Source organism: Onychostoma macrolepis, chromosome 13 (genome assembly GCF_012432095.1).
Source record: "Onychostoma macrolepis isolate SWU-2019 chromosome 13, ASM1243209v1, whole genome shotgun sequence".
Classification (NCBI taxonomy): domain Eukaryota; kingdom Metazoa; phylum Chordata; class Actinopteri; order Cypriniformes; family Cyprinidae; genus Onychostoma; species Onychostoma macrolepis.
In genome coordinates, this window is record NC_081167.1 from 5,111,311 (window position 1) to 5,125,989 (window position 14,679).

The 14,679-nt window shown below is 36.2% G+C and overlaps 1 protein-coding gene across 1 annotated transcript in view; it reads right to left on the reverse strand.

The window, feature by feature from the left end:
* Positions 1-841: 841 nt before the first annotated feature.
* mcu (mitochondrial calcium uniporter) overlaps positions 842-14,679 on the reverse strand; it is an 87,979-nt gene continuing 74,141 nt past the window's right edge. The window contains exons 6-10 of the mRNA XM_058795009.1: positions 14,252-14,356; positions 13,999-14,159; positions 6,944-7,147; positions 6,692-6,808; positions 842-5,417 (exon numbers count right to left, since the gene is read on the reverse strand). Coding sequence (XP_058650992.1) covers positions 5,337-5,417; positions 6,692-6,808; positions 6,944-7,147; positions 13,999-14,159; positions 14,252-14,356 — 668 coding nt within the window. The 3' untranslated portion in view covers positions 842-5,336. The remainder of the gene's footprint in view (positions 5,418-6,691; positions 6,809-6,943; positions 7,148-13,998; positions 14,160-14,251; positions 14,357-14,679) is intronic.

The following is a 14,679-nucleotide window of genomic DNA, read 5'->3' on the forward strand; positions in this document are numbered from 1 at the left end:
AACAAAGGTGCTTCACAATGCCATAGTAGAACCATTTTGCCTAAATGGTTCCATAAAGAACCTTTAACATCTGAAGAACCTTTCTGTTTCACAAAAGGTTCTTTGTGGCAAAAGAAGGTCCTTCAGATTAAAAAAAGGTAAGTAAGAGATGGTTCTTTTAAAGAACATTTGACTGAATGGTCCTTTGTGGAACCAAAAATGGTTCTTCTATGGCATCGCTGTAAAGAACCTTTTAAGATCCTTTATTTTTAATAGTGTAGTGATATTGGTGCTGTTTGATAATTATTATTGTTATTATTTGTTTTTACTTTCTGATCCAGAGACTCAACTATTTGCTCCAATTCTCCAGCTAGTGATGTTTGGAGAATCTTTGGCCACTCAAACTGCCCTCCTCGCCTTGCTTTAAGACAGTGTAGACGTTCTCTTTCAGGCAGATTTGGTGGAAATGAGAATTGTCAGTGCTTTAGCTCTTTTTTTATAGCCACTTTCTAATTCGTGAAGCTCAATAATCTTTTGCTGCACATCAGAACTATATTGTTTGGTTTTTCTCATTGTGATGAATGATTAAAGGGATAGTTCACCCAAAAATGAAAATTACCCCATGAATACCATCAAAGTTATATTTTTAAAAAAAAATGTCCTGGCTCTTCCAAGCTTTATAATGGCAGTGAATAGTGGTCAAGATTTAATATATAATATAATATAATATATACTCCGCTTTATAACTGAATGTATGTAATTTATGCTCTGTATCTGCCCACAACACTATGTTGGAAAATGCTGCAATATAAATCATATGAATTTACAATAAATAAATAAATAAAGTCACTACCAGTTCCAAAACTGGATAAGTGTTTATTGATAATTGAATTACATTTCTCTTTTATACACATTTCATAAATGATACAGGATTTTACATTGTCATTTTTGAATTCTTCTAACATTACAGCATCCGACGCCAATGAAAAAATGAACAAACAGAGAATATGAAAAATGGTTTTCATTCAGCATGACCCATTACCTTTTTTCCCCAAAACATAATTTTCGTTTTAAGTGCACATGAAGAAAACTTTAAAATAATACACATAACTAAAAGATAATCAGTGTGGGAGTATAATAAGGCGCTAAAGAAAGACAGGCAAATGGATGGAGCGAGGGGTGTTTGAGAAGGTCAGGTCTTCCATACTCTCTGTTCTCAGATCAGAATAAAGGCAGCACTGCAGCGATCGAGCAGCAGCATTGAGATTGAGAGAGCAAAGAGAGGCTTAAAAACAAGACATAATGTACAGGAGATCCTTGACCAATCAGAACCTTGCAGCTGCCGAGAGCGTGCTTGCTGCTGGATCATGAAGGCTGAGGGATTGGCTGGGGGGGAAAAAAACAAAAAAACAAACCAAACTCTTGATGAACCAGGAGTCTGTTAATCTGCAATCAGCATTCATAATAATCTTTGCTTTTTTTGATTCATTTATATATAATTTCCCCATGTAAACATACATTCATGCAACACCCGCTTTAGAATAGATTCAATATATTTGATATATTATTATTATTTAAAAAACCCTGAAACAAACAGAAAACCCTACAAATGAACTAAAAGAAGTTCAACTTATCAGATAATGACCAGACCCAAGACCTCTTACAGATGTTCAGTAGGTCAAGGGATGTCAAGTGTACTGGGGATCTTGGAGAGTGAGATGGCTGACTTTTTGCCCTGAAATAACTTTGGAGTGCGTTTATAAAAGATGAATTTATGACTGTGGATCACATAAGTGAGGAAGAATGGATATTTTTATGCTTATGATGCATCGGCTGATTTTGAGTGCTATGGACAAAGGTTATGCATGAACAGAAAACTCATGAAGTCTGAGGCGAGAAGCTCACACCAGCTGCATATTGTCACAAATCTCTCATTTCCTTTAGGGTGATTAATGCTTAGGTTCAGCATTATGCCTCAATGTTGTTTCCGGACCAATAGTAGCTATGCATGTGTCTTGTACCCATCAGCTACCTCTAGAGCGATGGAACCACAGTTTGAATTTCATTTTATATTCGGGCATACAGTCTGTTAAACCCTATTCAAACAAATTCGGATAAAAGAGAAAAGCATCTCCTCTGAAACCAGCTGGGTCAGACATAATGCAGTTATCAGGCTGTTATCCTTAAAAAAAATTTTTTAAAATCGCCTACAGTTCAGATCTTGCTGCTGTGTTAAATCACAAGGTAATTCACTCAAGCACACCGAGTAACTCCCATTGACCTGAACTCCTCACCAACAATAAATCGTCACTCTTAAAGGGCATCCATCACAACACTTATGCTTTTAGCCAGACATGCAAATTCCAAATCATGGATTATGATCCCCAAATATTTACCATAATGTCATTCCAGACCCGATGCGGTTTTTTATTCCCAATAAACACAAAACAGAGAAAATTTGAAGAATTTTCACAGTTCTTAGTTCTTTTTTTCTAAAACCTTGGTTTATAGTGACCATATCTGTTGAGCTCCAAAAAGAACAACAAGAAGTAGTTTACATGATTCAGAGGCTATATTCCAGGTCTCCTGAAGTCATACAATAGCTTTGAAAAGTTCACTCACCCTTATGTCATTCTAAACCAATAAAGACTCTACAAAACAACAACATGAGGATATTTTTAACATCGTCTCATCTTTTAAAAAGTCCACACAACTAAAACATTGGTGCATCAATCCATATGAATCAAGTGATTTAATCCAAGAGACACAATTACTTTATATGATGAACATAATTAATTGGTAACACTTTACAATAATTTTACCAGTTATGTTTGTTCTTGTATCACACAAGAATGCTTGACATTCTCACACTTTAAGCAAATAATGTGGAGCTTCCTTTTACCATATTTGATGAGCTCCATTTATATGCATTGCACAAAGTATTAATAAAAGACTAAATTAAATCTCTTCATCATAAGCGTTCATGTCTCTTTAGAAAACTTGAATTAAACCACTTGATATACAAACGTTTTTTTTTGTACTTTTTGATACATCAACATTTTGTTTGGATGAACTTTCAATGGATGAACAGAATTTTTTTTTTTTTTTTTGAATTTCAAAGAAATAAATGTCTTATGACATGAGGATAAATAAACTCACAACGGGAACTAACAATCTTCCCCATTTCGCAACTCTGAAACTCTGTGTTTTTAGAAAAATGTCAATCTGTTCCTCAAAATTTTTGTATGGCTTCAGAAGACTTGAAATATAGAGTCATATTAACTAATGAAGACTTTTTAAAAGATCGACGCCCGTGGTCAGTATGAATGTTGTATAGAAATGAGCTGCGAGAACATTCTACTAAATTTCTCCTTTTGAGTTTCACAGAAACAACTTTTTTTTTGGAGGAACTCTTTCTTTAATGTTCCTTCTGTTAGAGTTGTAGGCTGGAATCTCACCGTGTAATATTTAAACACATGGTAAGAATGGACAAGCTGCTGCTAAGGGGATTTGAGACTCTATGTGCCCCTTCCACCTATAAAGACACAAATGCAACATGAATATGGCTTTAAAAACGCTTAAATGGCGACCACAGGCACAAACATGGATGACCGGGAATAACGAGCAGACTGCTGCCACAGAACAACGGAGCCATTTCTCCACGGGGGTCTGAGTGTGTAGGGCAAACCCACAATAGACAACAGGATTATGGGTCACCATAATGCCCAAAAACCAATTTTGAGACTTGTCTTGATATGATCATTTTGTTAGAGAGCAACAAAAGTCAAGTCAATTTCACATCCCTTAGATTCAAATAGTCTGGTTGCCCATCTTTCTGGAAAACAAAGTGAAATGATTGAGAGAACTTTGTTTTTATAATAGCATTAATGTATATAATCTCACATGATAAATAACTGGACTGAAAATGCATGGCAAAACCAATGAAAACGATGTTGACGATCAAGCTCAACCCAGCTAGAATCATTGCTGTCGGCTAAAGATAGCACATATAGACAAAGGATGCGACACTCTCTTTCTCTATAGCATGCCACGAAGTGTGCAAAACACACGCTAATTCTAGATCTAATATATTACACGTTCTCTGCATGTTCCAGAAGACTTGGCATACGAGGCAGATATATGCAGCTAAAAACGCCACATGAATGATGGGAAACTGATCGCGTCCGGAACCTTTTTCCAGAAAAATAAATCACATTTTACACAGTGACCTGCCTAAAGACCGTTCGATGGGTAATTTTCTTGGATCGCGTCTGATAAACAGGTGTTTCGTAACAAGCACGCTGCAGCAGATGCTGTGAGGCACTGTGGGAAAATGTCATTTGATGATATTCAAAAGAAGATTTATAGAGAAGAGAGAAGACCTTCAAAGAGGATCCATCTGCCAAGCAACAAGTGTGCATGTGCGTTTCTCATCAACATGTAAACCGATGGAGTGTATCATATTTCTAAAGAGAAAAAAACAAAACAATCAGAGGCTCACAGCGTTAGGGATGGAGCTATATTCGAGCTTCGTTTTATGATGGGGATCTCAGAAAATAAAATATCAGAGCATCTGCAGATATGTAATGTCTGGTGGCATGGTTAAAAAAAAAAAAAAAAATCTAATGAGAAGAAGAAAAGTTTCTACTCATTTCTCTCTTTTTTTTCCATTATCATAATAAACATAATATGGCTTTTAAAAAAAAAAAGTGCCAAAATTCTTTGATTCTTTTTTTTTTTTTTTTGGAATAATAGAACACACAGTGATATTTTAGCTGTTAGATCTGTCTTCAGCTCTTAACAGGTCCGTAAGGAAGCGAGAAAGAAATCAAAAGGGTTTCGCCACAAGAAGACTGGCTTGATGGTAAATGGATCTTTTCCGAGACGGAAAAGAGCACCACATCCCGAAATCTCTTCTGCAAAGTGTCAGAGTTAAGGATATCAGCAGTACTCCAATGTGGAAAAAACTGTTGGTTTTTAGATTTCAGAGTCTGTTTCCCATGCAAGACGCTGGGGTCATTGTCTCATAGCGATGTACTGGTTCAATCCCAATGTCTCAACTTCCTGTCTGAAGTAGCTGTGGTCCTGTTGCTATATGAGAGCATCTGTCGTCGCCATCCGTTCAGGGATGTAGTTTTGTCGTTTCGTTTAATTGTATCTCCTCTCCTCTGCATAGACTTGCCAAATTAAAAGAAACGATAAAAAGGATAATAAAACTACGAAGCTTGCTGTGGATATGGTTTTTCATTGAGGTTGTAGAGATAAAACAAAAAGATAAAAAGAGACACTAAACAAAACGCAAAGAGGCAGAAGAGAATGAAGTAAGAGAGAGAGGCAGAAAGGGCTTCAGGTTCTCATCAGTCCTTGCTGGCATTGATTTGCGGGACAGGGAGGTGCAACTGCAGCGGGTCTCGAAGACGCTTTAGATCCGACTCCGCCTGAGGCACAGAAAGAAAATAAGGATGAATGCATTTGGTTAAAGGAACAGATCACCCTAAAAACGGAGATGTTGGAGAGAATGTTTCCATACAGCAAATCAGACAGTGATCAGGGGCTTTCAAAATAAAAGCTGCAAAAATGACAAAAGAGCACTAACAAAAGACTTATATTGAAGCTTTCTTTTAATGACTGATGGCAAAAACAACAAATCAGGCAGTTCTTTGACTGTATTGCGTTAGAATTGTGCGCAATGCACACCTAGTCATGGATTATCCCACTTATGATCTTTCAGAAATCATTCTAATATGCTGATGAGGTTCTCAAGTATCATCAATTATTATTGGTGCTCAGTTGTTAATAATGTTTCTTATTATCATCAAAGTTTAAGCAGTTTTTGCTGCTTTATAATTTTGTGAAAACATTTTTTTCAAGATTCTTTGATAAATATTCCTGTATAAAGCTTTGCTGTAGCTCAAATAGTAGAGCATCACGCTAGCAACGCCAAGATCATGGGTTCGATTCCCAGGGAAAGCAAGAGCTGATAAAATGTAGAAACTGTAACTTGAATGCAATGTAAGTTGCTTTGGATAAAAGCATCTGCTAAATGCGTAAATGTAAATGTAAATAAATATATAGTTCAAAAGAACAACATTGATTAGAAATAGAAATATTTTGTAACGTCATATTCGTTTTTTACTTTTTCTTCTTTTTTGTTTTGAATTTAGTTGCATCACAAGAATGAATTACATTTTAAAATAAATTAAGATGGAAAAGTTATTTTAGATTGTAATAATATTTGACAATATTACTGTTTTTACTGTATTTTTCATTAAATCGTCCAAAAAACATAAATCCAAAGTTTTGACTGATGCTTAATTATTAAAAATAAAATTACTCTGTAAAATACAAGTAAACATTAATACATCTAATCATGTCCCCTGGGTCATATATAAGCTTTTTTTTTTCATGTTTTGTCTGCACCTACAAAACAGGTGAGAAACATTGTCATGTGTGATGTTTTCGGGTTTTTTAAACAACAACATTTAAAAACAAAAAATTAGCATTTCATGTGACAGAACATTTGATGACTAAAATGAAAATTAACATTATGAATTATGAATATATTACTAAAAAGGTGAATAATATCATCTTTAAACTGCATTTAGTAGTCAAATATATTCACTGCTGTCCATGACAAGGCTGTAAGTTTCTCTTGTTATGGAAACAAATAAAAATAAAAAGCTGTATTCGCTGTGTGTCCAAGCTAGCTTACCTCAGCAATCGCATCCTTCAGATTGTTGTACTTCTCAATGTCAAAGCGTGTTCTCTTCACTCCCTTATGAAAGAACAGCAGGTACTGTCTGTCCCTGGCGTCTGGGTAAATATATTCCTGTGTGAGAGAACAACAGCAGAGAGGTCAGACAGATCTCCTCCTCCCGTGGCACCCGTGTATTCACAGGGACCTTGTGAAATTCCTCTGATCTTCCAGGGCAAGTCGCGGGGATAAAGAGCTGGAGCTGCTCACCTGACGTGTCAGCACGAAGTAAGCATACATAGCCATTGCTGTACCATAGGTGATAAAATACGTGACGGGCTCCATGATATCCCATGAGTACTCCCACCAGGTCAGCCGTGCCAGAACGCCAAACTGTGTGGCCATGTATGCCATCCCACCCCACAGCAGCCATGTAGTCCTGCGCGCAGCGCTCTTACTCAGCTCTTCTCTAACCTGAGAAAAGGAGATTACAAAAGATATTGCAAACATTCAAAAATAGCATTTTATCAGCACAGTGGCTGTCTCTCTCTCTCTCTCTATATAGGCAAGGCAAGGCAAGGCAAGTTTATTTATATAGCACATTTCATACAAAGTGATAATTCAAAGTGCTTTACATAAAAGGAAGTGAAATTGTCATTAAAAATAATAATAATAACAAGGAATTAAAACAACAATTTCTTTGAAGGAACTGAAAACCTCACTGACTTTTGAACAGACTGGCCACTCACTGTTTGTTTGTTCCACAAGGACAGCTAAATGAAAAGGTTTATTAACTCTTTAAAGGGAGAAGGTTGTGTCTCTTTAGTCTTCTGCATGTGCATTTTGATATTAATGTGACACATTCTTGATTAACATTTGCCTAATTTTACTGAATGTTGCACATAATACTTGTCTATCCAGAAATGTTTATAATTTATGAACAAATTTGTGTGTGTGTGTGTGTGTGTGTGTGTGTGTGTGTGTGTGTGTGTGTGTATGTATGTATGTATGTATGTATGTATGTATGTATGTATGTATTACAAAAGTCAGTGAGGTTTTCAGTTCCTTCAAAGAAATTGTTGCTGGCTTTATTAGTTCAATTTTGCTAATTTCTAATGCTGAAGAACACAAAACTCCCAAAAAGCAAGGCTCAGTTGTTTTAACAAAACTTTGCAATTACAAAATTAGCAGTATTCAGCTCTCAGTGTGTAAAACCCCTCTCTTCTACACACTCAATAAACTGTGCAATTAGACTCTCAGCTTAATTACCAGTTTTCATTATGATCAGATAATGTGTGTTAGCATCACTGTAGATATTTCGTTCGCCGTCTATGATTTCCCACAATCCAGTGGTTGGTGGAACGAATAAGAAATGGAGTACATAAACGTCTTTTTTTTTTTTTTTCCAGTTTGATTCCATTTACACTGAAAAGTCTTAAAATATATTTTTGCATACATTTTTAAATGTTCAGTAACCACAAAAAAATAGTTAGTGGGATCTGCAAACTTAAAATTATCTGAAGAGGCAACCACAGAACCAGTGCTGTAGCTCCCAATTCAGATAAAATACACATCTGATATAACCAAATTATGCTTATTTTAATATTAAACATTGCATCACATGGTTTAGCACTTTAACCCATAAGAACCCAGACCAATTTCTCCTTATAGGAAAATTATGGGGCATATAAAACAGACCACATGGACCACTTATAACATGTTTCTGCAGTTGTTTTTAAAATACAACCCCTCCTTGTGAAAGATCTGTAATGTTACACATATGACACATTGGGCGTTTATGATACATTTTTCATGTTACATATATGCAACATTGGGCATTTATTCCTCAACTGAAAAAAAAGAAAAAAAAAAGTTATCAATTATTTTGCTAAATAACATGTTTTTTTATGTTTATTTGCTTTTCTACAACATATATCAAAATGATTACTTTTCTGGGAAGATAAAACAAAAACCTTTTTCAGAAGTAATACAGTTTTTGCATTTTATTTGCTTTGCCACAACATATTTGAAAACCACATAACTGTGACCTTTAAATTTTACAACAACTCTTCTGTAACATATCAAAATTCAACCTTTTCGGGTATATGGTTTAACCAGAAATTAATTTTCTTTTTTTTCTCCACAATTTGAAAATGTGCAAACTGAATACAAATAAATAACTACCTTACACTGGAGGTCAACATGTTAAACATGCGTGTAGATTTGTTAAAATATGCTTTGAAATGAGCAGCAGAATATATATATATAACACTAAAATAATTGAATCAGCTAAATTAATTGTGCAGCTCATTACCATTTTTCTTAATGTGACAAATACGTCACATCAAAATTCCACCTACTTTTATAAGGTTAAGAGCCCGATGTGACATATGAGTCACCACAATATCTTTGTAACTTGTTTTATATCAATTTGCTCAAGAAATGTATTAAAATCAGGTTAAGAGTAATCTAGGATATGTTATTAAAACAGTAGAATTGTTGCATGGGTTGAAACATACCTTTAGTAACAAAAAACAAGCATTTTAAAAATGACTGACACTGTAACATGTGCTAACCAGACAGGACACCATTTTGGAAATGTTGCCATGGCAACAAAAAATGCACACATTGTTACATGACTGAACCTGGGTGTTCATTATACGTCACTTAGGGACTTCCTGAGTTGAAAGTGAGGGATAATGCTTTAAAAGACCTTTGCGAATAGTGTTTGTGACACCCACATCACCGTGGGTTCTTATGGGTTTTAAATGTGACAGAAATAGGACTGCAATTGAATCAAGTGGTTGTACTCTAGGTCAAAGTGGCTATACTGCTGGATGCCATAATGTTATTAGTGAACTGTTATTGGCCATAGCTTTTGAAAACCTCGTCACAAATGATGTTGGTTGATATACTATACTGCAAGTTTACATAATGCAGGACAAAAACCTTGTACACAAACTTGAACAGTTCATAATGCACCATATTGTGAACAAGATTATTTAGCAGTGCAGGAATCAAACTGACTTAGAATGACGACAATTTCTGTTTTCCACGGACCATTTTTTCATTATATCTCTGCATGTGGGCAGAGACGAATCATCGAGAGCAGGGAGACTGCTTACAGTAACATTAACTTCTCCATTTTCTTTGACAGAAGATGAATCATGAGAGCTCCACTGTCTTCACTTCAGCCGTCGCATCACATTGCTGCTTCATTTTCATAAGTTACATCTTTTTTGATCTCTGTAGCAAAAATTGACTGTTGGCACCACAGAGTACAAAAAACTAAAAAGGTAATTGACCACATACTGCATCAAATTTATGACTGTCACATGTTGCCATTATTATTGCAACACATACTCTATATCCTGCAACTGTGACCGTTTCTCGTAATAGCAACCTTTTTTCTTTTTTTTTTTTTTGCAATGTGACTTTATATCGCGTAAATGCGACTTTATATCTTCCAACTGGAATTTCAGATGACAAAAAAGTGAATTTTGCAATTGTGACTTTGTTTCTCTCTATATCTCACAATGTGGCTTTCTTATAACCGTAACACTTATTTTAAACTCTGAAATGGACGATGAACAAAAGTGCATTTATAATTTTGTTCAGTGTAGTACATGTGTATTTGATAGTAAGCATAAAATAAATCATGATCTGAGTTTAGTAGGTAGTTAACAGTGAATTAATTATGATTGGGCCCCCTAAAGTAAAGTCATGTCAAAATAATGCATTAACAAGCCATTAGTAGATGTTAGTGTATGGGTAGTTAATAATGAGTTAATTATTGATGGGCCCTCTCAAAGTAAACTCATGACACAATGATGCATTAACAAATCATCAAATAAAAACCATTAAACATGCTGTAAGAATCATCATTATTAAAGGTTATTTATAGTCCTTTTATTATTTATTTACATCATATATGTACTCAAAATAAAATCCAAACATGCCTGTAAAAACACACATAAGGTAACGTTAAAGTATGGCACCCCCAGAAGCTAATGCTAACCGAAGCATACAGAATTAAACGACAAAATAATACCATAAATGTACATAACTTCCAATAAGATGCACAGATGCAAACATGAATTTAATTATTAATTCGGTTTACAGATTGAAATGCCAGCAAAAAGCGACTCGCGAGCGCCTAGAGTGTGACACTAATAAGTGTCCCACCAGAAACAAACCCCAAATACTGACATTATGACTAAACATAAACGAATAATATAAAATATTAGTGATAGTTATTAGATACGTTAGATCAAACGTCGAAAACAGACTGTTTAATTAATGGCTTTCAAAGAGCAATAATTTAATATTTTCGAATAAAACGGGACTACAGTATGTAGGGTTTGTTTCTGGAGGGACACTCATTAGTGTGGCACTCTAGGCGCTGCTCGGAGCGTAAGGTTAGTTATTACGGTTATTACGGTAATATTGTCATTTTGATTTAATAAATGTTGGCAGCTTTTTTTTTTTTTAAACCGAATTAATCATGAAGTTAATTAATCTTTTGAAAGTTATGTACAGTAATTATCAGCGCTGTTTTGTCGTTTGTTTGTATGCTTCTATTAGCATTAGCTTTTGGACGCCCCATATTTTACCTTATGTTAAGGGGTATGTTTGGACTTTCTTTTGAGTCCATATATGTTAAATGATGTAAATAAATAATAAAAGGACTATAAATAACCTTTATTGTTGTTTGTTATACTGGTGGTGTAAAGGAATAAAGATGACTCTTACAGCATGTTTAATGGTTTTTATTTGATGATTTGTTAATGCATCATTGTGTCATGACTTTACTTGAGAGGGCCCACAATAATTAACTCATTATTAACTACCTAATGCATTATTTTCAGTGTTGGGCAAGCTACTTGGAAAATGTAGTGAGCTAAGCTAACAGTTACTCTTCATTAAATTAAGCTTCACTACACTAAAGCTACAGCCCTGGGAAATGTAGCAAGCTAAACTAAAGCAACATGGCAAAAGTAGTTTACCACATCTAAGCTATTTAAAAAAATATATTTTTTATATTGAACCAACATCATACCAAGTCAATGCTCTCTCAGTGATCAATAAAACTGTCAGTCAAGCAGACAGACAGGCATAAGAGTTCAGGGGCCTGTACCATGATGGCAGACGAACAAATCCAGAGTTACAGGATTAGTTTTGAGTTGACAAAACCAAACCACTCCAGTCTGGCTTCATTGGTACCATGATGCTGATCGTCAGCTTTCTTTGTCAACTCGGGCTTTGATCCTGAGTTTGTGGAGTGCGTGCGCATGAATGTGTGACATCGGTGGCGAACAGCCAATCACAACACAGAACAAGTGTGATTCACTTCTCGCGAGAGAGCCAGCGAGATTCAAAAAAATATATAAATGTATAGGCCTACAGATAGGCTACAGCCACAGCCACCCTGTAGCCCAAGACTGGTTGCCCACTGAAGCTAAGCAGGGTTGAGCCTGGTCAGTACCTGGATGGGAGACCTCCTGGGAAAGCTAGGTTGCTGCTGGAAGAGGTGTTAGTGAGGCCAGCAGGGGGTGCTCACCCGGTGGTCTGTGTGGGTCCTAATGCCCCAGTATAGTGATGGGGACACTATACTGGCAAAAAGCACCGTCTTTCGGATGAGACGTTAAACCGAGGTCCTGACTCTCTGTGGTCATTAAAAAATCCCATGACACTTCTCGTAAAAGAGTAGGGGTGTAACCCCGGTGTCCTGGCCAGATTCCCTCCACTGGCCCTGATCAATCACGGCCTCCTAATAATCCCCATGCACTCGATTGGCTGCTCTATGACACTCTCTCCTCTCCACCTGTAGCTGGTGTGTGGTGAGCGCACTGGCGCCGTTGTCCTGTGGCTGCCGTCGCATCATCCAAGTGGTGGTTGAGGAGAGACCCCCCCCACATGATTGTAAAGCGCTTTGGGTGTACAGCAATACACAATAAAGCACTATATAAATGCATCATTCATTCATACGTTTATTTGCATCCATTAGGGACCATCAAAATAAAGTGAAACCTTTGTTCGCGCTACTACTGAAAAGCCATTTGACGCTACCACCACGCTACTGAGAAATGTAGTTAAACTACTAGCTACTGCCCAACACTCATTATTTTGACATGAGTTTACTTGAGAGGGCCCACAATAATTAACTCATTATTAACTACCCATACACTAACATCTACTAATGGCTTGTTAATGCATTATTTTGACATGACTTGACTTTAGGGGGCCCAATCATAATTAATTCACTGTTAACTACCTACTAAACTCAGCTCATGATTTATTTTATACTTACTATCAAATACACAAGTACTAACACAGTGAGTATTTAGCCCGGTTAAGAGATGTGGTGTGGATTTTGGAGAAGTCAGAGAGCGGAGGTACAGTATCATCACGGCCTGCGTCTGGATGGACAGTGAACTGTTTCCGGGCATTTCTTCAGGATTGTTCCACAAATGTTCTTTGTGGATTTTGAGGTTTTATTTTTATTTAGCCGTTTATAAATCACAGCAGGGTGAGTTTAAAGGGAAAGAGAACAACACAAAACGGACAAGATCAGTCATAAAGCTGAAGATGTCAAATTTCAAAAGCTCAAATTATGATATTAAATTCTTTTAATTTATTTCAAAGCCACAGTATTTCTTATTATTTCTTAAAGAGGCTGTTTGATTTAGTTTACCTATAAATATTAATTAATGCATTAACTATCAAACATGTACTAACATGTAGTTAAGGCTGCCGTTATTCATGCGTGAGTCCATATGACTCCAGCTGTAGTTAAGGAAAGCTCTTCACTAATTCATGATTAGTTAACAACTTTAATAATCATTAATATTTGATGAATTAAGTATTAATTTATGCATTAGTACATGATTATTCATGTACCCTTATTGTAAAGTGTTACCCACACACACATATACATATACATACATATACATATATATATATATATATATATATATATGTATGTATGCATGTATGTATGTATATGTATGTATGTATGAAGTAAAAACAATTTCCACCAGACATGTCCACGTGTATCTATGGTATTCGGGTAAAAAAGTAGGTTAAAATGTTTTTTTTATTAATTTTTTTTTAATTCCCAGTTTGAGAAGAATAAATGGTAACACTTTATTTTGATAGTCAACTTTAGACATTTTACTAACAGTAAGTAACTTTGCAACTACATGTCAACTAGCAGTCATTAGAGTATTAGTAGACTGTCTAGATGTCTAAAGTGTACTATCGAAATAAAGTGTAACCGAATAAATTGGTCAGGTGTTTTGGTGACATTAATCCAAACAGCTCACCTTCTCCAAGGGCTGGAGCTGAGAGTTGAGGTCCTCCAGTCGTCCAATCAGCGCTCTCTCTTTGGTGAGCTGATGCTCCTCTATGTGGAGGGTGGTGTAGAGCTGCTGCACCAAGAATTTGACATCGCTCAGTCGCTCCGCTTCCTCGTGCGGTAGCAGATCTGCAACGGATGCCAACAGAATATCAAAAACTCTGCTGTGCCTCTGCAAAGTCTTGCACATAATGACCCACAATGCAACAGGGCACACTCACCTCTCCTGGGCGGCTGCACCAGGTATGTTGTGTCATTAATGACTAGTTTAAAGCTGTCCATAAGTAAAATGTCAATCCCTGTCGAGGATGCTATTCTTGCTCCATCTATAGAGAGAGAAGGAGGGAAATTAGAGCAACGCAATCCTCTCACTGAAATAGTTATGTAATACGAGAGCCAATCTCAATGCTCATCACAAAGGTTTCCCGCTCTGCGTTAGTATGCTCATCAGGAAAAGAAGCATTTTCCAATCTGAGGTGAAACGGAGAGAGGTAAAGACAGCGGATAACCTCTCTCGCTCATCTCACAGGCGAGAGAAAGCTCAAGTGCCTCTCACACGGGAATAATTGAACTTGAAACAGAGCAGATATGCAGTTTGCACAGAGTACAAATGATTCTTGCTCCTCAATTAGATTAGATGATGTACTAT